The sequence below is a fragment of the Neolamprologus multifasciatus genome, chromosome 4, assembly GCF_963576455.1.
Source record: "Neolamprologus multifasciatus chromosome 4, fNeoMul1.2, whole genome shotgun sequence".
NCBI classification, from domain to species: domain Eukaryota; kingdom Metazoa; phylum Chordata; class Actinopteri; order Cichliformes; family Cichlidae; genus Neolamprologus; species Neolamprologus multifasciatus.
The window spans coordinates 4,940,621-4,962,323 of record NC_140442.1 but is presented as its reverse complement, the minus strand read 5'-3'; the positions used below and the strand labels follow the sequence as shown (position 1 = coordinate 4,962,323).

At 42.0% G+C, this 21,703-nt stretch overlaps 1 protein-coding gene across 2 annotated transcripts in view; it reads right to left on the bottom strand.

Annotated features, from left to right (window-relative positions):
- syt3 (synaptotagmin III) overlaps window positions 1-21,703 on the bottom strand; it is a 47,506-nt gene that overhangs the window by 13,399 nt on the left and 12,404 nt on the right. For both annotated transcript variants that reach the window (XM_085157026.1, XM_085157027.1), the window contains 5 exons: window positions 20,623-21,031; window positions 13,807-14,202; window positions 11,338-11,440; window positions 10,464-10,640; window positions 3,964-4,090 (listed from right to left, as the gene is read on the bottom strand). In XM_085157026.1, coding sequence (XP_085013152.1) covers window positions 3,964-4,090; window positions 10,464-10,640; window positions 11,338-11,440; window positions 13,807-14,202; window positions 20,623-20,767 — 948 coding nt within the window. In that variant the 5' untranslated portion in view covers window positions 20,768-21,031. The remainder of the gene's footprint in view (window positions 1-3,963; window positions 4,091-10,463; window positions 10,641-11,337; window positions 11,441-13,806; window positions 14,203-20,622; window positions 21,032-21,703) is intronic.

The following is a 21,703-nucleotide window of genomic DNA, read 5'->3' as shown; positions in this document are numbered from 1 at the left end:
CTGAAAGATCTATCACTTTATCACCTATTCAGGTTGTAAGTCGCGTTTTTAAAAAGTAACTAAGTAACTAAGTAATTAATTACTTTTGAAAATAAGTAATCACTAAAGTAATGGGATTACTTTTTTCTTGAAGTAATCGTAATTAGTTACTGATTACTTTTTTCAAGTAACTTGACCAACACTGGTAGCTACAGACTTATATCTTTTTAAGGGCCGTTACCTGATGTGTTAATTTATAATACAGTAATAACAATTTTTAATATCATAATTTCATCCATCCATTCCCTTCCGCTTTTCAGGGTCACGGGGGGCGCTGGAGCCTATCACAGCTGTCTTTGGGTGAGAGGCGGGGTACACCTGGACAGGTCGTCAGTCTGTCGCAGGGCTAGCTCTTCATTTTTTCTTAACATGTAATATTAAAATACCCTGTAAATAAAATAATAAATAGGTACTTGATAAATATATGTCATACTCAAAGTTTGGTTTGTTTGAAGTTTTTTGTTTTATTACCGATTCTCTTTATATTTGTAACTTTTCATGCAGAATAATAAGTATTTGCAAAGGATTTTTTTCTGTTTTAATCTGCAGATTTACTCTTTTATATATAAGAGTTATTTTCACATTTGAGTCTTTTTTATTGATTCTTTCATTCCAGCTAAAAAGATGAGACATTTCTGAAGAAAAATTCAAGAAAACCAGCGATTTGTTTGGCAACTCTTAATGCTCTATTGAAAATGCACCCAGAATCCTCTGCTGAATTTATGAAAAATCCTTTTAATCTACTGCAAAGTAAAATGTATTTTTCAGGCTCTTTCACAAAATGCAACTATATTTCTTCAACCAAACAAACAGGATGTTTTCTTTTTTCCAGCAGAGGAGAGGAGTCACTGAGGATTTGTGGCTTCAAAAATCCTCAAACGACCTGCTGAATGTTTCAAAGTTTGTCTTCTGGCTTTTATGTGTGACTTGAATGAAGCAATGCAAAACTTTCAAAATGCTTTCCTTGGAGGCACAAACTGAGCTGCATTTGTTCAGAATTCCTTTCCTTGAAAGCAGTAATCTACAGGATCCTCGTGTTTTAAAGCAACATCTTTGACACCGAGAGCTTAGCTCTGTTTTTTGGTATTTAAACTTTGGCTGAATTTGAGTTTATGGTGTTTTTTCCTCAATCCTGGGCTAAAGCACACAGATTTTCTTCACTTTCGCCCAAAACAAATGAGAAAACAGAGAGTTTTAAAAGCTTTAAGGGTGAATCTAAACAGCAACATCAGCCCAGACTTGTAAGCATTAGCAACTTCTTTCTTTTTTTTTGTTAATGACTGACATCATTTCAAAAACATGACAGAGGGATGTGTTTAAAAGTGTGCCGCGTTTGCTAAAATGTCCTCGAGCCACATAATTATCATCTAACACACTGGCCGACCTTGTTCCTTTGCCAGGGTGAGAAAAGTGAATTTCACCTTTCCCTTTGGGATGGAAGACCCAATCATAGTTGTGAAATTAAATAACGACCAAAAACTAGATTTAAAACTCAATATTTTCTTTTGTCAAACACGCACAGTTCTTTCCTTAACTCTCGTATCTCGTGTCACATCAATTCAGTCTCACGGAAAGACGGCGGCTGCAATTTCCTCCTCATCACATCTCAGCATATTCTGGGCTCCGTTTGTAAATTTGTCGTCAACCTCATTCCGGCTCCAACACATAATTTTGCTATTTGCTGTTTTGCCAGTGGGATTTATTTGCTATGAAAGCATTTGATGTGGATGCTGTCATGTATAAAGCATGTGCAAATTAAAATGTGATGCACACAGTTTTCCAAATCCAACTTTTGTGGCTGCGCGAGCGGCTCTGTCACTTCGGCTTATTAGCACTTGATGATTACTTGTTAGCTTTGGATTAAACAGGCAACTGATGGAGGCTCTTTGAGTTCTGCAACCCGAACATAAGCCCTAACATCTACATCGAGGCGTTGCGTTTCTCTTTTCGAAAACGGTTGGGAGGCATAAAAGCATTGCAAAATATGAGTGGTGTAAAAATTCGGTGTTAATGAAGATGTGATTGAAATTAAACAATCACCTACACTCCAAACAAAAGAGGAGCCGTATTATGCAAATGGCTGAAGCATTCATGCTTTTCAGTGGTTGAAGGGGCTTTTGATGTGCCGGAGACAGTCACACAAAAGAGAGAAATTTCCAAATCATACAGCTTCACTGTTACTGAAAGCTTATTTTTCTCACTTTCCCAGCCCTCTTTGATTCTTTTTATCCCAACACGGCAAAAGTACAACCCCGTTTCCAAAACATGAAAGAAAAATTTAAAATGATTAAATATATATATACACATATTCTTTAATCTACATTTAACTGAAAATAGTACAATTAAAAATGTGACAGTCAAAAAGAAATGCAGATTGTACTACTATAATATATAGTATTATATAAAAGGCATTTAATAGGAGGCACAGCCTTCTCTGGATGCGATGTAAGCACGCCTGCAGCTGTGCAACCCTGCATGTCCCAGACGTGTTCAGCAGCAGACAACGCTCTGGCGGCGTGCGGACGGGCTTTGTCCTGCTGAAACAGCCGCACGGTGAGGTCGCAAGAGTGGCACAAATACATGTGAAGGGCTGCAGCAACGTACATGCCAACGGCCCAGCTTTGACCAACTTCAGCCAGTCGCAGCGTGCTGGCAATGATGTTCATTTGCACATTTGTGTTTGGTAAACTAATCCTGCCACTCGTTAACCAACCAGCTGGAAGGTTTGGGTTTTCTGAGAGATTAAGATGATGTGAAAATGAAGACTGAAAATATTTCACAGCATAAAAAAGACCAACCCGCCCGCCCCTAAAAAAACCACCTTGTAGCAAAGATGGAGCAAAATATAATTTAAAAATCCAGAGAAATGTCTGTAGTAAAGACCAAGGCCCCAAACCCTGTTTTATAGCCATAATCTTCAGGGCTTCAGCAGTATAGCTGAGTGTAAAGGGAGGTCCCTTTATCCATTTCCATGAGACAGTTTTGTGTTTTCAAAGAACATCCTTTGCCTTGTCATTTTGATGGTTGAATCTAGCCGAGATATGGAGTCACAGACTCTGCTTCAGAAAGTCGCTGCACTGAACGACTGCGACTATGTTTCTCCGAGGCCAATCTCAAAGCGATGGAGCTGTAAGGCCAAGTTTCATTTCTATGAGCAACCAGTTTCACAGCACCTCGGCTGCATAATACAGGTGATCATAGATCTTTTATTTGTTTTTTGAGTAAATGTTATAAGGGCTAATAAACTGTTTTGTGGACCGGTCGAGGGTCAATAACCCTTGACGTGATTAAAGCATGTCTGGGCCTTGATGTGATTCTCATTTCCCATTGTGGCCGTTAGTGAAACTGAATTTGAAACCCCCATACGAGCAGGAGCGGTGTTAAATGCACATCATTTAATTCTGTTTTCTCTTACATGTTACATAGGTTCACAAGTTCAGAGACAGGGCGCTACTGGTGATATTTATAGATTTAACACAAAGAACAACAACTCACATTTGTGAGGCCACCGAGCTCATAAGTTCTGAGCTTTTCCACAGAGAATAAATTAGAAGACAGGAGGATTTTTCAAGGGCTAAGGGTACGTTTCCTGGTACAGAATGTCCCGGAATGTACTCAAATATTGACTGAGCTGTCCTCAAACACCAAAATAACACGCAGGAGTTGAGTAGCAGAGCCCTGTAATAGTCAGAAGAACATTATCCTGAATAAATTATGCTCCAGATTAGATTAGATTACATTAGTTGAACTGTAACGATTCTCCACGGGAAGGCTGGGCCATCAGTGCGTCAGGAAACAGGCCGGGAGAAAACAAAAAAGTGATGCTGTTTAAATCTTAAGGGGATTCTTTTATTGTGTGAGCTTAATCCACAGCAGAGTGAGCAGTTTGCCACTAAGGATGAGTGTGGTAGGAGTGAGAAGCACCTTTGTCTGGAATTTCTTCTTCCTGTCTGGCAGTAGGTAAATCTTCACGTACGGGTCAGAGAAGCCATTGGCATCCTTCGCTGGCAGGTCCAAAGCTTTCAGTATCTTCACCACCAACTGCTCCGTACTGCGAGAAACATACACAGAAAACTCCATTAAACTTGTATATAAAAAGCCAAGACGCCAGAGGTCTCACAAATTTGCACGAACGCGTATGAGCCCTAGACAGGGTCAGCCTCCCCACACACCCAAACACCTCAGCAGAACTCATATACACGTATAATAGTGTGGGAGGTTCAGCGTCTCTGGTGTAAAGAGTATCCAGAATAGCTTGTTTGGTGTGCGCGTCTGTGTGTGTGTTTGTGTCTTATCCCTGCAGCTGTATCTCGGTTGCACTATCAGCGATGTAAGCGCAGCAAGCACAGATGTTCAGCCAGCGCGTCTGTCCAGCGCTGAGCTCATTAATTAACCTTAACACAGTACCCTTTAATCTGTAGTCGCTTGGGTCATGGAGATGTTGGTGCAGAAGAGCCGAGCAGAAAAAGATGAATAATTTATTAGCCAATAACAAGAAAATTAATGTATTTCATAGGAGTACGGATTAATCATCGTAACAAGTGCATGTTTAACATTTGCAAACTGCAGCTTTTCTACATCACGTGTGATAATACGTGACCCAAGAGACAGATTCAAAATCTTTACAAAAAAACGCCTAAAATACGAAAACATGCAAGCACCCAGCTGTCAGAGTTATCAGTGTAAACACATTTGTTTGACTGATTGCATATTTCTTGTACATTTAATCAATACTACAGTGATTGCCTAAGGCGGTGGTTCCCAAACAGGGAGCAGGAGCTCCAGGAGAGATGCTGGGATGAATCTAAAGAAGTTGTGAGATGACTCCTGTACTCCTGTAAAAAATCATCCCAAAGAAACCCCTTTTTTTTCAGTTGGCAGCATTCATGCAGATGTTATATTTGTTAACACAACGCTACTCCCAGTAATAAGAAAAAAAGAGAAAATCAAACAAAATTAGTAAGAATTAAGTTATTAACATATAAATCAGATTGAAAGCTACACCTTACCAGCAATACTAGCAATTTTTTTTCTATGGTGAAAACCTTCACCTTTTAGTGACTGTGAAATTATTGAATTAAAAATTATTTGCAACCCCACTGATCGCAGGTTTTTCTGTGGGTTTGGAAACCAAACCAAAAGAAATCCTTGGTGTAAAGCGATTATCAGAAACACACATTGTGGTTTTATAATCCTTATTTAATCCAACAGTAAACAAAAGCGTACCTCGGACACTCACTGGCATTTTAAATAGAAACCTGCATGTGTCCATCACCTCCACGGTGACTGATGGGTCTTTTCATGCAACTAAACGTCACAATTAATAGTTTTGCTGTTACAGGATTGTTTAATTAAACAAATGTAAAACAGGCCCGTAATATTAATTATAACTCTTATATAAATAGGGATGGGTACCGGTGTCCGGTGCCATGATGGCACCGGTTCTGACATAAACGGTAGTAACCAGACCGAAAAGCAGCGCACATTTTGGTGCTTTATTTCGGTGCTTTTTTTTCCTGAGCTGTGATACACTTTAGATTCTAGCCAATCATTTTACGTTTCCGAGGATAGTAGGCGGGTCCAGGTACGTACGTTCTTTTAGAGCAGAGCTACAGATTAAAAATGCCCAAGGCGAAGTGGTCAAAAGTCTGGCTGTACTTCACAGCAAAATATGCAAACAAGTGCTTTAAGGTGATACTGTGATACTGTCAAAGGAAGTAACACCTCAAATCCGATGAAACAAATGCACCGTATTTGATAGCTTGCTGCGAGACCTCACACCGTGCACATCTACTGCGGGTGTGGTGCCTGTTATTGGACCCGGAGCCCTGCTAGTGTAGCAGAAATGATGACGGATGATGATGCAGCAGCAGCCGTTCTTCTCTGCGTGAGTAGCTTCATGTTGTTCGTGTGTAATTTACGTTGAGTAGGCTAACCACGTTATTACATTAATGCATGTAAGGTGAACTAGCAAACACCGTCGTAGTTACATGCGGCTGTCTTCTTGTTTGATGGCAGATACTCCCTTCACCCTGGCCAAAAAGGCTAAAATGACCAAAGAAAAAGTGGAAAACAGTTAAACACGAGAGGTTTTTGGACAAAGTTTGTGTTTTTTCCATTGTTTAAGCACTGCTTCCAGCCAAGAGTGATACCATATATGCCCTATAGCTACAGAAAAGGCTAACATTGTTATCTTTTTACAAAAAAAACAGCTGAACATGAGAGGTTTTTGGACCAATTTTGTGTTCTCCATTCTTTAAGCACCGGTTTGAGCACCGTTTAAGCACCGGCACCGTTTCAAAAGTACTGGTTTGGCACCAGTGGTATCAGATAAAACCTAAACGATACCCATCCCTATATATAAATATATAAAATAAATAAAAACAGGCTGCAGCTAACAATTACTTTCACTAACAATTTATCTGCTGATTATTTTACCATTATGCGCCACAGAATCTTTAAAAAGGAGTTAAACAATTAAACTGTTGTTGTAAATTCTGATTATTTTTCTTCCAGTAAACGGGTCAAAGTATTAGCTCCTAGAAACCTCAAAATTTTGATTTCTCATGTGGATTTATGGTTTTTCTACCTTGTATGTTACATCGGTTTTTCTCCAAACAGAAAAATAATGCTATCAGCAGCTTTGATCTAAAAATAGCACTTTTGACACACTCCCTTATAAATGCACAAGTAAGCACTATAACTGGAGTGTGAGCATTTTTGTTTTTGTCATGGAAACAAACATGCGTGCAACATGCCCACAAACGCACACGTGCAAACACAAGCAGGCTGATGCGCATGCCCTAACATCTAAACGCTCCATCACACCGTCATGGCTGCATCTCCCAAGTCGTTTATTATGTATTTAATTAGCAGATGAAGATGAAGATGGCTCGGAGGCTTTTAATCAGACCTCGTTAGACTGTGTCTCTACGAGTTAACCAGTGTGTCAGCACTTCATTAGCTCCTTAAGGAGAACAGCGTGAACTTTGGGGCTGAGGAAGGATCAGCAGGGCGAACGCTGGCAGTGACCCTGGCAGTTATGTCTTCTCTGTCCAAGTGCAGCATTCAGTACAGCCGTGGCCAATCCAGACACATGTTTACCTCTGCATCACATCCAATTAAAGCAATCGGATAAACATGCCTACCAGTCGACAATCACACCGAATAAGGGAGAAGATGTGCAGCACCAACTGCTGCAGGAAATTACATTTCCGGGCAGGTAAATATTTTAACATGAAAGCCCTGAGTCATTTAAAAATGTATCAAATAATCATTTAATCCAGTGTGATTTGGGGATATGTTGGCAGCAAAGATTCTGCGGTCACCTTAATGTATCAGTGCGCTTTAATGGCAGGAAGCTTGTGAACAAAAAACCCCAAACAAATCTACCTCTCTCTTATTATCATGAATTTTCCATTACCTGTTAATTGATAGTTTAACATGGCTGCGGGTTTTCCTGCACTCATATGTCTTACTACAGAGCAAGACATGAGCTCGAACCAAACCCCAGGTTTTTACACAAACCCCGAGGCAACCTGCAGAGAATATACCTATTACTGCTTGAACAGAGAGTGAAGTTTACAGCCGTATTCCTGGCAGACAATGCCCGAAAGCTAGCTGTTATTCCCACAGTGGAAATGTGTCAGCTTTTAATGGGATTGTCAATAGAAATGCCTTTCCCACAGGATCTGAGGAAGACTGACATTGTTGTTCTGAATGTTACACTCCAAACAGCGGGGTTTCACACATTAACATACCAATCTTATCACTGCCGCGACACTAACACACCAACACCTCGCGTGTGCATCTACACACCTACCCACACTTGTTTTTGCTACATCTCAGACCTTTCCCCCTCACTTACATCTGCTCGCTGGCCTTAATGAAACAACGTGACGCATTACAAGCGACTACAGAAAGGCAGAAGTTAACGTGTGACTTTATAAATGGGGGGAGAAAAAAAGGGCACACGAATCGTTTTCGTCACTGCCCGCCGTCTCCTACCAGCTCCCATGCTAATTCTCTGTAACTTCAGCTATAACACAGCCTGGTGTTATTATGTGTTGACAGGGTTGCTGTTTAAAGTGGCTCTCCATATATAATTCATGACCGAAACGGCCTCTCGCTCCCTTTCTTTTCTGACCATCAGCACTTTTGCCCATCGCAGTGCTTCTACATGTCAAAGCAGGCAGAAATGGGGGCTGCCAGCTGAGCAGCCGACTCACTCCTTCCCACAACCCGCCAGCACCTCGACTTACATTCGCATTCATGTGCACACCCAGCCCGCACAGCATGGCAGCCAACAGTTACATACTTAGACCCAGCAGACCCGTGCTCTCCAGCCGAGAGCATTCGACTGAGCGTCGTCAAAGGAGTAAAAAAGGAAAGCAAGTACAGCAGTCTGTGCCACACAGTATCTAAAGACACAGATGCCACTTTCTCATTTTAAAAACCTTAATATTTCAGTTTATTATCATAAACAAATGAGAGCACAGCTGAGACAACAACTCTCACATCTCCTGCTGGTGATAAGTTAGCTCAGAACGAGAGTGCTCGCTGTCTCAAACTTAATTTCTCTACTTCAGTTGGAGGATTTCTTTTTGTGTCTACTGAAGTGGATAAACACGCTGGAAGATATTTTCCCAAGAAGCATCCTCTTTGTTCTGTGCCATAAAGACATTCAGCAAATCAGTGCCTGTTTGCGGCACCTGACTTAGTATTTGAACGACATTACAACCTTGCGTGATCAAAGTGGCTGAAAAACAGATGCATCAGCATTCAACGGAGACGTGCTGGTAGTTCGAACCAGTTTTGGTTTCATCATGCAAAGCTGAGACGTTGTTCTTAGGGATAAAATTCTACAAATATATATCCCTGCTATCACAAGAATCTACAGGGTGCTGGATTTATTTATCTACTCGTCTTTTAACCAGGCTAGCAGTCTTTTTTTATGCATGGCACCAGTGGTCTATCCGCCCAGGCCAGCCAGCAACTTCCAGAGCCAAAAAATGAAGACAACATGTAAGTGCTAAAAATTATAGTACCTGCAGCAGCCACTCGAGGCGAGTCATGCCCCATAGATGCCCATGTTAAAATACCCACATGTTTATAGCCTGCTAAAAAAAGGGTTTGGGGCTCTGGAGCTTATTTCCTCTATATAAAAACTGTGCAGGGTGTTATTTTTTTCTAACCCAGCCAACTTAATTAGGATGTCTGCAAGGCTTCACCTCCACTAAATGAACCGCTGAACCTTATTTGTGCTGTTGACCCTTATTAGAGCACCAGGTATACATATAATTAATAATTTGGCTAACTTTGACTGTAGTTGTACTAACAGCCTGTGGCTCTGTTGGGTTTACACCCATGCACTCGCGGTCACCAACCTGGCAGTTGAAAAACTCACAAAACAGATCTTAGTGGTGTTGAGACAACGCCGGTCTCTGCGATTCTTTTGGTCCTGGTAGAGATCACGCTGAGATGTTTCCAAGTATCAAGGTATCACTTTATTTCCCAATCCCAATACAAATGCACATTTGGAGATCAACACTACATCCTGTGCAGTCCTATTCTAAAGTTGATCTGAAGAGTTTTACACAACAGCTACAGTTATAGTCTCTGGTCTCCTCCCCCCTACAGTAAACACCCCCACAATGGAAATGCACTAGTACAGTGGCCAAGGGTGCTGACACCCTGACACCCATCTCCTTTTATGGTAGTGCCCATTTGCCCTTTGTCTGCCCCTCACCCTCAGTAACTCTTGTTTCATGCCCTGGGGGTGGGGGTTGATTGTCCTTCTGCCCTGCACCTCAGTTCTTTGTTCCCATCCAAGGCCTATTTTCTATTTTGTATCCTTACACTCATTACCACAATATTATAATGTTGCAAGCAATCACAACTATATTCTCTTTAACGTTGATGTACATTAAGGAATCTATTCTCAACAGTGGTTACATTTATCTTTAATTTACAGCCTATAGTCCTGACTAAAATATCCCAATCTGCCAGTCTTAGTACTAATTAACATATGTGCATATTAACACTAAACACTAAATGTATAAATGAAAATGCAAAAACGCGTACATATTAGTGTGATAATTCTCAAACTAAAGACGCTGTTACATTCTGTGGTGGTTTGTGTTGAATGTCTTATGACAGATGATTTTATGATGGGGAAGTCTCCAAGCTACTGACTGTGTAAGTGTGTATTTACCAATTCGTTGAAAGCACTGCATGCTCACTCAATAACAGCCTCACAAAGATGCTAGTGCAACCCAGCTGTGTGGTGATGTAACAGCTGCACCATTCACCGTTAAACTATGTATGGTAAATGATTTATTAATGTTCAAATTCTCCACTTTTTACATTAGAGGACATTGGCAGGGTGAGAGCAGGTTGCTTTTGGTGCAAACTTGCTGACTTACTTGAAGGCGTAGCGCAGGAGGAAGCTGATCTTGCCGCAGGTGTCGCCCTGTTTGCCTTCGCCCTGGTCGCCTTTGGGTCTGTAGAGCTCCGGTTTAATCTGCCCAATGCTGGTTACCTGTTCCTTCTCCTCTCCGTGGAAATCGGGACTGGAGAGCTGGTGAGTCATGGGCTTGGGCCTAAACGGAGATAAAAGGGCTCAGAGGGTGAATATTAAAGGAAGCGCACCAAATGCGCACATGTAGTCACAAAAAAAGTGTGATTTTGCAACATTATCGGAGATACAGAGACGGGCAAACATTCTAAATTGGAGTTTACCCACAGTTTGATTTCCCACACCTTTTTCTATGCATATGTTTACAGTGCAGCTGCAATGCTTGCAAATATATGAAGGGAAAAAAGCAAATAGCAAAGTAGTTTCGTGGTGATAATAATTCTGTCAAAAAAATCCCACACTTTTCAGAAAATGTGCACTTTAGTGTTTATAGAGTTGACATTTGTGCCCTTGCTTTGAAAAAAATCCATGTGTCCACAAAGTGCGATATCATAAAAAAACATTCAAAACAAGCAGTGCAGACGCTTTGCTTTACGGACCTCAAAAGTGTTCATTAAAAAAGAGCAAGATTAAAACCGCTGTAACCTGAGTAATGCGCTTTTCACGATTGTGTTTTCAAAAACACATTTTATAAAGGTAGAGTCCTCCTCTTATTGATTTACTGATGTGTTTGTTAAATGGATGCACGGTAATGATCACCAGCTCGGGGGTTAAAGTTCACTCCTGTTTTTATTTCCCACTTTGTCTCTGAATTTAGCGACAAAAACGCCAGCGCTAACGGACTTAAATGAAAAACAAACACACACACACTCGATACTGACCGAGGGGTGACCTGCTGTTGGGAGTGAGCGTTCGGCAGGTCTTTATTGGCTCCGCCCTCTGAGTTGGGAACGTCTGGAGACGTCTGACTCAGCTTCAGAGTTCCTACAAGAGTATAAAATCTTCGGTGACTCACATGCTTGTTTTGTTTTGTTACAGTGCCACTAAAGACCTGCATTTTTGTCAGCAACATTGATCTCATTGATTGTTGTACTTTGATTTAGCAGGCAGTGATTTACCAGCTGAGGGGAGTGAAGGAATGAGCAGACATATTTACAATAGCAGAACATGAGCCAGCATTAAAGGCATACAGAGATGTGAAACAAGGCTACATCAAACTGCAATAAAGGCAGCCAGCAAACATTTGATATTGAATAATGATAAACAGCGTGCACCAGCGTTGACAGCCAGCATAAATAAAACTCCAGGATGAAAACTCAGAGCTGTTTTTATAAACTCAGGTCCAAAATATCTCTGACAACAGTTTCTATTTTAGCTTCTTTTTCTAATTGCTGCCTGTTTTTGTATAATGTTGTGCTCAGCTGACAGGCCAGTTCTAAAAACCCCATCATCACATGCTGTTTGGACAGCATGGCTTAAAGTCAGGTGTATGTTTTAAGGCTGTCTTTTATTCCTGCAATTGAGTCAAAACAGCACAAAACAGCAAAAAACAGCGAGAATGCATAAAAATGCTAAATGGCCTGTATTTATATAGAGCTTTACTAGTCCCTAAGGACCCCAAAGCGCTTTACACATCCAGTCATCCACCCATTCATACACAGGTGATGGCAGCTACATTGTAGCCACAGCCACCCTGGGGCGCACTGACAGAGGCGAGGCTGCTGGACACTGGCGTCACCGGGCCCTCTGACCACCACCAGTAGGCAACGGGTGAAGCGTCTTGCCCAAGGACACAACGACCGAGACTGTGCAAGCTGGGGCTCAAACCGGCAACCTTCCAATTGCAAGGCAAACTCCCAACTCTTGAGCCCAGCTTTAAGTCAGAGGTAAATGCATAGGAATAATGGTGTCACATTACCATCTACTAACTGTGATATGTGATACTGACGTTGAAATATCATTATGGATTTCTACAGTTATGTAACTCTTTTGGCACCGCAATTGGATTTTGAATTTAATTAATCTGCTAAAAAAGACAAGACTCGATAAGCAAAGCTATGGTTTAATTTGATAATTTGATTATTATCATTAGAATTGTTATCATTTAATGATTATTTATGTGTTATTCTATTATATAACATCACTTCTCTCATCTTCATATAGTGCAATATTATCATTATAGTAATAAAGGCAATAATAATAAAGGCAAAATCCAATGAGAGTCTTCAATATATTTAATATTAATGTTAATCATTTTAATTAGATTGCTTGTTTGTTCAGGGCATATCTGTTTTCACTTGGGTTTCAGTACGCTTAATTTATTTTCTACAGCAGGTGTGTTAAACTAAGAGCCTGGGGGGCAGAACCGGCCGCTCGAATGACTTTGCAAAGTGTGAAAATGGCAGAGGAGGTCATAGATTTGGGAATTTTCCCTGTATTTTGCAAAAGGAAGCATTGTGCTGCAGCTCATTAAGAATTGATCATGTGCTTCTTTAATTTAGCAGTGTTTCTTTATAATGACAGTATGCTGACTGAATGTGGGAACAACTCAGATATACTGCTGAAGTTGTCCTCATTTTTCTTGAAACATCTCAGGATGTTCGTAATCTATTATCTAAATGGACAGAGTGTTTTCACTCAGCCAAAAAGAAAGGGAATTTTTGGACAGAGTATTTTTTTCAGGTTATTAGGCAGCGGTTTTACCAGTTCATCCCCCTTGAGATGGAATTGGGCTGTGTGTGGCTCATAAGCTAAAATGAAATCGACACTGTGGTCTGCATGCAGGTGTTTTCTGCAAGCATGCTCTGATAAAACTAGCTGCTAAGGACAGTTAAGCAGCCAAGGAGCTTCTAGTAGAGTTCCTTCAGCATTCAAGAAGAACAAAACAGAGCTAAATGGAAAGATATATTTATCAGGTGGCAGGAATCAGAGGTCTTTAGGTTGTAAATCAGCAATTCATCTGCATCATATGTTCCAAAAATTATTTAAAAAAATAATAAAATAACAAATTTGCACATTATATTTTTTGTCATTTAGATCTTAAAAGATGTGTGTACCACGTGTTTTAAATTTTACTACTAAATAAATGTCTGTAATAAAAGACCACGCCAGTACGATGAAAAAGTAATATTCCTTGAATGTAGCACCACTGAAGCCCATTTATATACACGCAGTAATGGTCAACATTCATCATAGTGCTACAGTTCAGACAAATTATTTTACAGCATGTAGGTAAACGTATTAAATTCACTACTCTGTGAGTATATTAAAATGAGAGGGTATTGACGGAGACATTGCATCGCTCTTTCAGCCGGGCTGAAATGAATGTTTGCGTGTCTTTGCTCTCTCACCAGCATTGTTGGGGTAGGTGTCCATGTCCAGGTAGGAGTGCTCCTGGGTCTCGTTTGGCCCTCCAACCACGCCTCCGACCTCACCCCTCTCCAGCCCCACCAGGTCAGAGAAATGGGGGTGGTGCTGGCCCTGCTGGCCCAGGGTGGGATAGAGCGAGGACGAGGAGTGGCCCTCTTTCCTCTGCAACAGCGGGGGTAAGAGTGACGAGCCCCCGGCAGCTGCAAGGTTTCCGACACCGGCGGTTCCGGGAAGCAACCCCGATGTCAGGCTCAGACCTCCGCCCTCCTTGTCCCGCCATGGTAGCCAGCAGAGCTTCCAGGAAACGAAAAGGGAGACGGAGAGGAGGACGATGCCGCAGAATGTCACAATGACCGACAGCAGGCTGACAGAGATCTCTGCAGAGGACCACAGGAAGAAGGTAAAGAGACGAGTTAACACTTACAAGTCTCTAGCCAAGATAACACCTCTGAGAGTGCACTTTTTTGTAACCTCTATTTAACCAACAAGTTAAACTCTTGAGATTTTTACACGATTTTCCTGCACTGAGCCTGGCAGGGTTAGCCCTGAATGTTTGTTTTTCTTTTTTTAAATCTGAGCTCTGAGAAAAAAGCAAGCACAGCCCACTCCCACACTGCAACACAACAATGCTAACAATGCTAACTAAAGCGCTGCCAAGGGCCATAGCTTGTATATTAAAGATGGACATCTGAACCGTGAAGCCAGCTTGGAAGCACCTTAAACCTGCGCTCTTTCTAAAGGCCAACAGGGGGCAAATCCTCTGCTTGTAGAAAATCTATGTGGAAAAAGTCCTTATTATGAAAAGCTCCCTCATTCTCTCCTTTTTTCAGGAGTTTATGGCCTTATTTGCAAAAAAGTCTATTTGTATACACCATGACCTTTATTTGGTACAGTATGGTCCCCATTGGAATAACAAAGACAGCAAAGTAGGGTATGCTGTGATCTCTGTTGGACCTATGTGCAAGCTGCAAACTTCACTCATACTAATAATGTAACAGTCAAGGTAGAGACACGCAGCGTATGTGTTTAATAACAAGCTGTGTTACCTGGTTTCATGTTTCGCCAGGATTTCCCCATAACATTTGTTACGTTCCCCTGAGGGGTCTAGGTGGTGAGGGGGAAGTAACAAAAAGTGTCAGGGTCAGAAAAAAGATTAAAGGAGGCAAAAGGGTTAAATTAAATAGTTTTATTAAAGTAGCTCAAGTAAAAGAGACGGACAATCCGCTATCACCATTTAAGGAAAACAAACAAAACTCAAGCGTTGGTCAATAAAGTAAAAAGTAAGTCAAAAAGAGTCAAAACACAGACACGCAGCTCACTAGCTGTAACCACACTAATGGCACTCTGGCCCAGAGCTCACCTTTCCCTGGGCTTAAATACTTTTAATTACTGACGAGAGTCAGCTGCACAAAAGAAAGGTGGCAACTAAGGCAGGAGAGATGGACGGACACGCCCAAACAGACAACTTCAGGAGGCGGCCCTGCTAGGGCCGTAACACATTGCAAGTTTCTTAGTAAAATGCAGCACCCGCTTATCATGTCCAGTTGACCAAAAACAAGATTGCGATGGTCAAAATGCTCAGACCAAGGATGCACAACTGAACATCACAGTGGTTGTGCACATTTTTGTATACAGTCTATGTTTAGCAGTGGTTTGAGCATGCTTACGAGATCAATTCTAACACGATTGTGTGTACCAAATGTAATCCAATAGCTGCTGAGGCATTTTTTAAAAAAGCGTCTTCATCAGCATGCGTCTGGTATTTTACACGTTGACATGTTATGCATACATATGTCTGAGAAATCAACAATAAACCACTGCATGATCCAATCCAGACGCGCGCACACGCACGCACATCGCTCCCAACATCACCACATTATCTACAAATCACGCATCACGGAGCGGCAGAGGCAGGAAAGGGAACCTGCTGTAGGCGTAAATAGCAATATGCAGCCTTCCCCTCAAGCTCACGTCCCAAATTTGAATCCTGAGCTTAAAATGAGGGCAAACGCTGGCAGAGTGGATGTTCTCAGAAAAGGAGAGGAGGCGGTGGGGTGGTTGGGTGGGGGTGGCAATTAAAAAAAACACCAACACCCACAGTGATGTCTCTATGCGGTGTCATCCTGCATTTCCTCACGGTTATGAGCTTTTTAATGTGTGATGAGGATTGTGACTGTGGAGGGAGGGTGGGGTTGGGGGTTTTCTGCGTGTGGATATGTGAGGGTGAGGATGTGGGTGTTTGGGATGGTGAAGGGTGGAGTATGACTCATCCGTATGTAGAAAGTGAGCGGAATAAAATAAAAAATACAAAAAAAGAGCCATTTCAGCACCAGACTGCTGGACAGTTCCAGCAGCAGCAGCCGCTGACAAAGAGAGCTCTACTAAACTTTATGACTTGTGCTGAGGAGTGGGCACATGTGCGCATGCTGGACACTCTGACTTGTAAATTCATTAGAAATTCATACATTTGTAAATACCTTATAAATATTATATGAATATTAATTAATAAATAGACAGAATATACAATGAGTATATTGAGTATATACAAGTCTTTTTATAAATAGCATCTTTTGGTCTGACGACTTTCATGACAAACGGACCAATCAGAATCAACAATGAACTACAGGCCCAGAGCCCTGAACATGAATATTCAATCACTGTAAATAGACCAAGTAAGACACAGCGTTCATTTCCCAGACTGTGTACTCCTCTGCACCTTGCGGCATATAAGTAAAGAATTTCTACCTTTTGCCCTCTTAAGCTGCATCCAGAACACGAGGTCATCAATTAAGAGTTTTTTCTGTCCGCAGGCGGGCCGGGCACGACCTTTGCGTACTATAACTTTGTCTCACCCACAGCAGGAAATGTTTTCCAAACCTCCACAAGTCTCACACAAAGGCCTTAACCTCCCTTTGGTCTTAATTTACTTTGTTTCGGAGTGCCTTTATGGGCATGACAAAGACATAAGCACTTTTAAATCAAACAAAGAAGAATTACATTTTATCTGTAACCGGCTGACAACAAGACTGAGAGCAAATGAATGAAAACAAGACAACAGAAGCCAATCCCTCAGCCCAGGGCTACATCTTCTGGAACTTGGTTCGCCTACTGTCTCCATCCGCCCTCCCTCACGTTCTCTTTCACTCTCTCGTATGTAATCCCCTCAAACGCCCCTCTTTCCTCGCTGTCATTTCTTTCCCCGTGCTGTCTGCCTCTGCGTGCTCTCTCTCGCTCTCTTTGTTCGTCACCCCAACCTTCTATCTGTCTCCCCCCCTGCTTTGCCTCAGCTTCTCTTTGGTGAATTATTCATCAGCCTGTATGTCATTAATCAGCACTTGTTCAAAAGATATGATTGGGGGGCCGCGGAGGTGGAGGATAGGCGAGGGGACATAGATCGGTGGTGGAGAACATGATGAGGTGGGAATTGAGGAGCGACGAATTGGGGGGGGAAGGAAAAAAAGCAAAAGCAAAGCACGAGAGAACGTGATGACCGAGATCAGGAGACAGGAAGGAAGAAATGTTGGAAGGGGGGGTAAAGGAATGAGGTAAAAGAGAAATAATGACAGCCGTGATGAGGGGTGAGAAAAAATGTAGGGCTGCTACAAACATAGAAAGGCTTGAAAACAGATTGGTGCGCATGTTGCAACAGACATATACGATGACTGGGTCAATTCTTCCTTTTTGTTTCTAGAGAGAAGAGGGGGTGGGGGGTTGATAAAGCTGATACAATTACCACACCATGTGTGAAAGGCTCGAAACCAAACAGGAAATGATACAAAGAGAGTGTGAGAGAGAGAGAGAGCAAGGGAAAAGGAGAGATTGGGGAAAACAAGCTGACAGTGATTTAGAGCGAAACCCAAAGAGGGGAGGAGTTAGGTTAAGGTTAATGTATTGATCTGGAGAGGGGAAAAAAACAAAGCGAGGAGCTAGAGGAGTAGGTTGTGTGCAGTTGGCAGATCAGGGTGCGCTGATAAGACGCGGCTGTGATCAAATGTGCGCAGGGACTGTTGGGGGCCAAGCCACTCGCCTCCATTTGTCTCTCTTTAGGGCAGTCGCTGTAACTTCCTGAGCGCTGATCCTGCCAAAGATCCATCGCTAATCCACAAAGCATAAAAAGCGAGTCAGCAGGCGGGTAGGTGTGTGGGTAGAAGGCCTCTGTAGTACGCCGTGAAGAGGGACTGAGACTTCCTGTCAGTCAGCGACTGATGCAAGCCCACTGGGAGTCGTACATTGCTCCACATCAAACGCATCTCCGCTGCTTACACAAGTCATTCACTGACAGCTTTCAGCGGTTGCGATCCTCCAAGGGACCGCCGACTTCCATCAGCAAACACCGAAAAATCGCAGCTGGTAAGCGGTGGGGGCTAACGCCTAAAACCATGGCATGACATTTCTTCTCAGAGCCATCCAAATCTCCGGAGGCAACACACAGGCAATCCAGGCTAATCTACACTGAGCCACAGATCCATGCTAATCTGCATAACAGCACAGTGCACTTCCAAATGGCTCACTAAGAACCTACACACAATACTCTCATCCACAGTGCAGCAGGGTGTACCTATTCACTCTGGCAAAGGATGTGATGATATAAATATATATATATATATTCTTGTAATCCAGCTCTGAGATAACAATCACAGAATTCTACCGAGACTCTTTTGGGGATCATAAAAGAAATGGGATGGACTTGTACCTTAGCCACTTCAGTCGAGAACGTGAATATTTCATGGTCTGTTGTTGTGAGTGCACAGTACCTCTAACCATCCTTAAATGTGAGCACTCTTCTTAACATTTTGCCTCATCATACCTTAAAGTCACTGTGACGAGTCAGTACTAAAAAAGAATCTTTTGCTCTTACCTCTTTTGGGACAAAACCTACAAAAAAGTGTCAGTTTTAGAAGAAGGCCTTTGATGTAAAACTTCATTTGGACCATAATGGAGTACTTAAACCTTCAATCGTGCCTATAAAGAGCAGTTCCTTAAAGCAATACCCCAAATCTTTTTATAGTATCACCAGTCCCTTCGCTGTAGGCTTGAAAGGTGTCTGCTAAGTTCACATTTCCCTCACTTCAGAGAGAGTCCAGCCACTGTGGTCCTTGTGAAAAGATTAAATTGAAAATCAAAGCTGACTTTAGTTTGTTTTCATGGCGGGTGAGGAAAAAAAGCATCAAAACATACAGATCAGCCATGGCAAGTTTCTGGATATTTAGGCATATTTTGCTAAGATTGTGAGTTTTTGAAATCTACTGAGCATATGGACGCGCAGACGAAGGGTTATTTATTCTGCTGCAGATGTTTGGAAAGTTTTGCTACTTTGTCCACGGTGAAAGCTCATTTTCTTCGCAGTACATTTAAACTGATTCAAATCAGGCTGTTCCTGCTCTGCGTGAAGGAGTGAACTACAAACTGCAGGGTTTGATGAGTCTTTGATACTTCAAGGGTATTTCTTGAATAAGGTGTTGCTTTAACGCTGAGCACAGGCTAGCTAATTTATTTATTTCTGGTCGCTATGTCAGGGCCATTATAGAGTAATAAAATCTTCCTCTTTTCTGACTGAAGGACAAGACAGAGCATAGGTGGCTCCCTGATCAATCATTCTGTCATTCACAGTGTGTTTGACGTCATCAGGAAGGAGGCACTGGCTCGCGATTTCACAGCCCCCCTAAGCTGCAAAAGCAACATCGCTCCTCTTTTGCTCTGTAATGTTTACAGTTGCTGGCAGAGCTCTCTTTGTGACATTCGAGAACCTTTGAGGACTCAAAGACATACTAACATGCTAACATCGCTAACCCTAACATAGGGTTCCCAGATTCAACTTTGGTTTTCGGTCAACTGTAGTGCAACAATAAACAATTTCATTTCCAAAGTCAGCTCCTAACCAACGCCTTCCAGGTTTGGCCCTAATCATGCTGGTATTGTGTAGACTGAACTCGGCATAAAGCAGGAAGCAGTAGGCTTAACTGGCAATTTTTGTAAAACGCAATTTTTTTTAAAAAAGGGGAGAATATTGAAAAATCAATAAATTGCAGAAAAAGAAAGTTCCTGACTGCTGACTGAGATCTCTGTGCTTATATCGGTCAAGCTTGCAGAATCGAGGGAACCAAGACCTTAAAAGCCTCCGTTTAGTATTAGAGCAGTTCACACTGATCAGAAAAGCAGAAAAGCTCTACATAAATATCAGCCTATTTACTGTTGCAAAAAAAAAGAGGGAAAAAAGACTGTAGTTACTTTGTTACCAAGTGATACCTTATATCTTCTGGATAATCAGGCTCATTTCATGTAGTCTGTGCCCGGAATAAGGCAGATTTCACTGAGGTTTTATAGAAATAATTATAAGTTTAAAACAAAAGAAAAATAGCATTAAAACACCAATAAACTGCCAAAACTTGATTCATAAGCATAAATTGTATTTAAACGCCGCTGTGGTGTTATCCACTGGTTAGAGGAGTCACATTCGTGTTAAGGGTTTTCAGTATTGCTCCTGTGTTGCTTTGACAAATAAGGGGTGGATCTGAGTACACAACACACAGCACTGACTGCTCTGGATACTCTGGTTAATCCTTCTCTTATAATATATAATTTTAGTAAGTGGAACTTGTGGTTGAGCCCATAAGGTTATCCAAAAAGTGTTCATTGAGGTCACTGATGAAGGGAACTGAGGGCCTTTCTTCTCTCTCTTTTTTCCAGAGCGTGTAGGTTTAAGTCATTTCCACGTTGACTTCACTTTGCAAACCCGCACGTTACATCCACCTTTTATTGATTCACTGTTTGTAAGAAGCACCAGGTGTGTGTGTTACCTGTTTCTAGCGGCCTGTTGCCCCTCCTCAGGAAGATGAACTCCTGGCAGCGTTCGTTCTGGCTGTAACCCCTCGTGTTGAAGCACAGCTCCTCCACCAGCACCAGCGCCTTCTTACACAGGTCTTCATCCCAGTCCCCTGACATCCTCCAATCCGCATCGCACTCTCACCAGCAGTCAGCCAATGACAGCGCAGCCCTCGCCGCCCTCACCTATCGGACGGCGCTTGGGTAAGCACAGTTTTGGGCTGTCCACCTTTTACAAGGTGCGAGCTGAGAGCGATTAGGCAGAGGAACTTGAGGGGGCAGCTGTGATAAAGCAAGAACACGAGGGGCTCTGCAGGCTGGATCGCAGAGGCCAGACTGATGTGCCCATGAATGAGTGAGCAGCACCCGCCCCTCTCACTTTCCCTGAAAGAGATAAAATGAGAGAAAGTGGCGACCTGAGATGTGAGGACATAAAAGGAGACAAATCAAGTTTCTGGCAGACTGGTCACCTTAGCCATTAAGTGTGAACATGAATGCCAGAACCATCAGCAACTCCCTGATAGATGGTTGGCTCTATAATATTGCTTTAGCATACACTACGAAGACTGATTGGAGAAAACTGAAGAAAGGGTGAGAAAATTTGATCTTGTTGAGAGCAAAAGTAAAATTTCTGATGTGTGATTAAGTATTTAGTTACTGGTCGTGCTGATGAGGACTGCTGATGATTTGTTTTCATCTAGTAGACAAAACTTGCACACAAAAACGTAACATTTACATGTGTGGACTTTCTTGAACGCTCCTACAGGCAGGACACATTGCTCAAATTTCATCCTCCCACCTCCTCTATGCACATGGCAGCAGAAAGCTCTTGGGCAAATAAAGGCACCACGAGGTTAAATGACAAGTTAAATGACATGTTAATGTATATGTAACGATATTAATGAATTAAACTCTTAAGTCAACCCTCAGTTTAACCTTGTGTTTCTATTACACCGGTTTCAAGAAAGTTGGGATGGCATGTAAAACGTAAATAAAAACATTATGATGCAATTATTGTCAACGTCAAACCAAAAGGATGCTGCTGGAGGAACATTT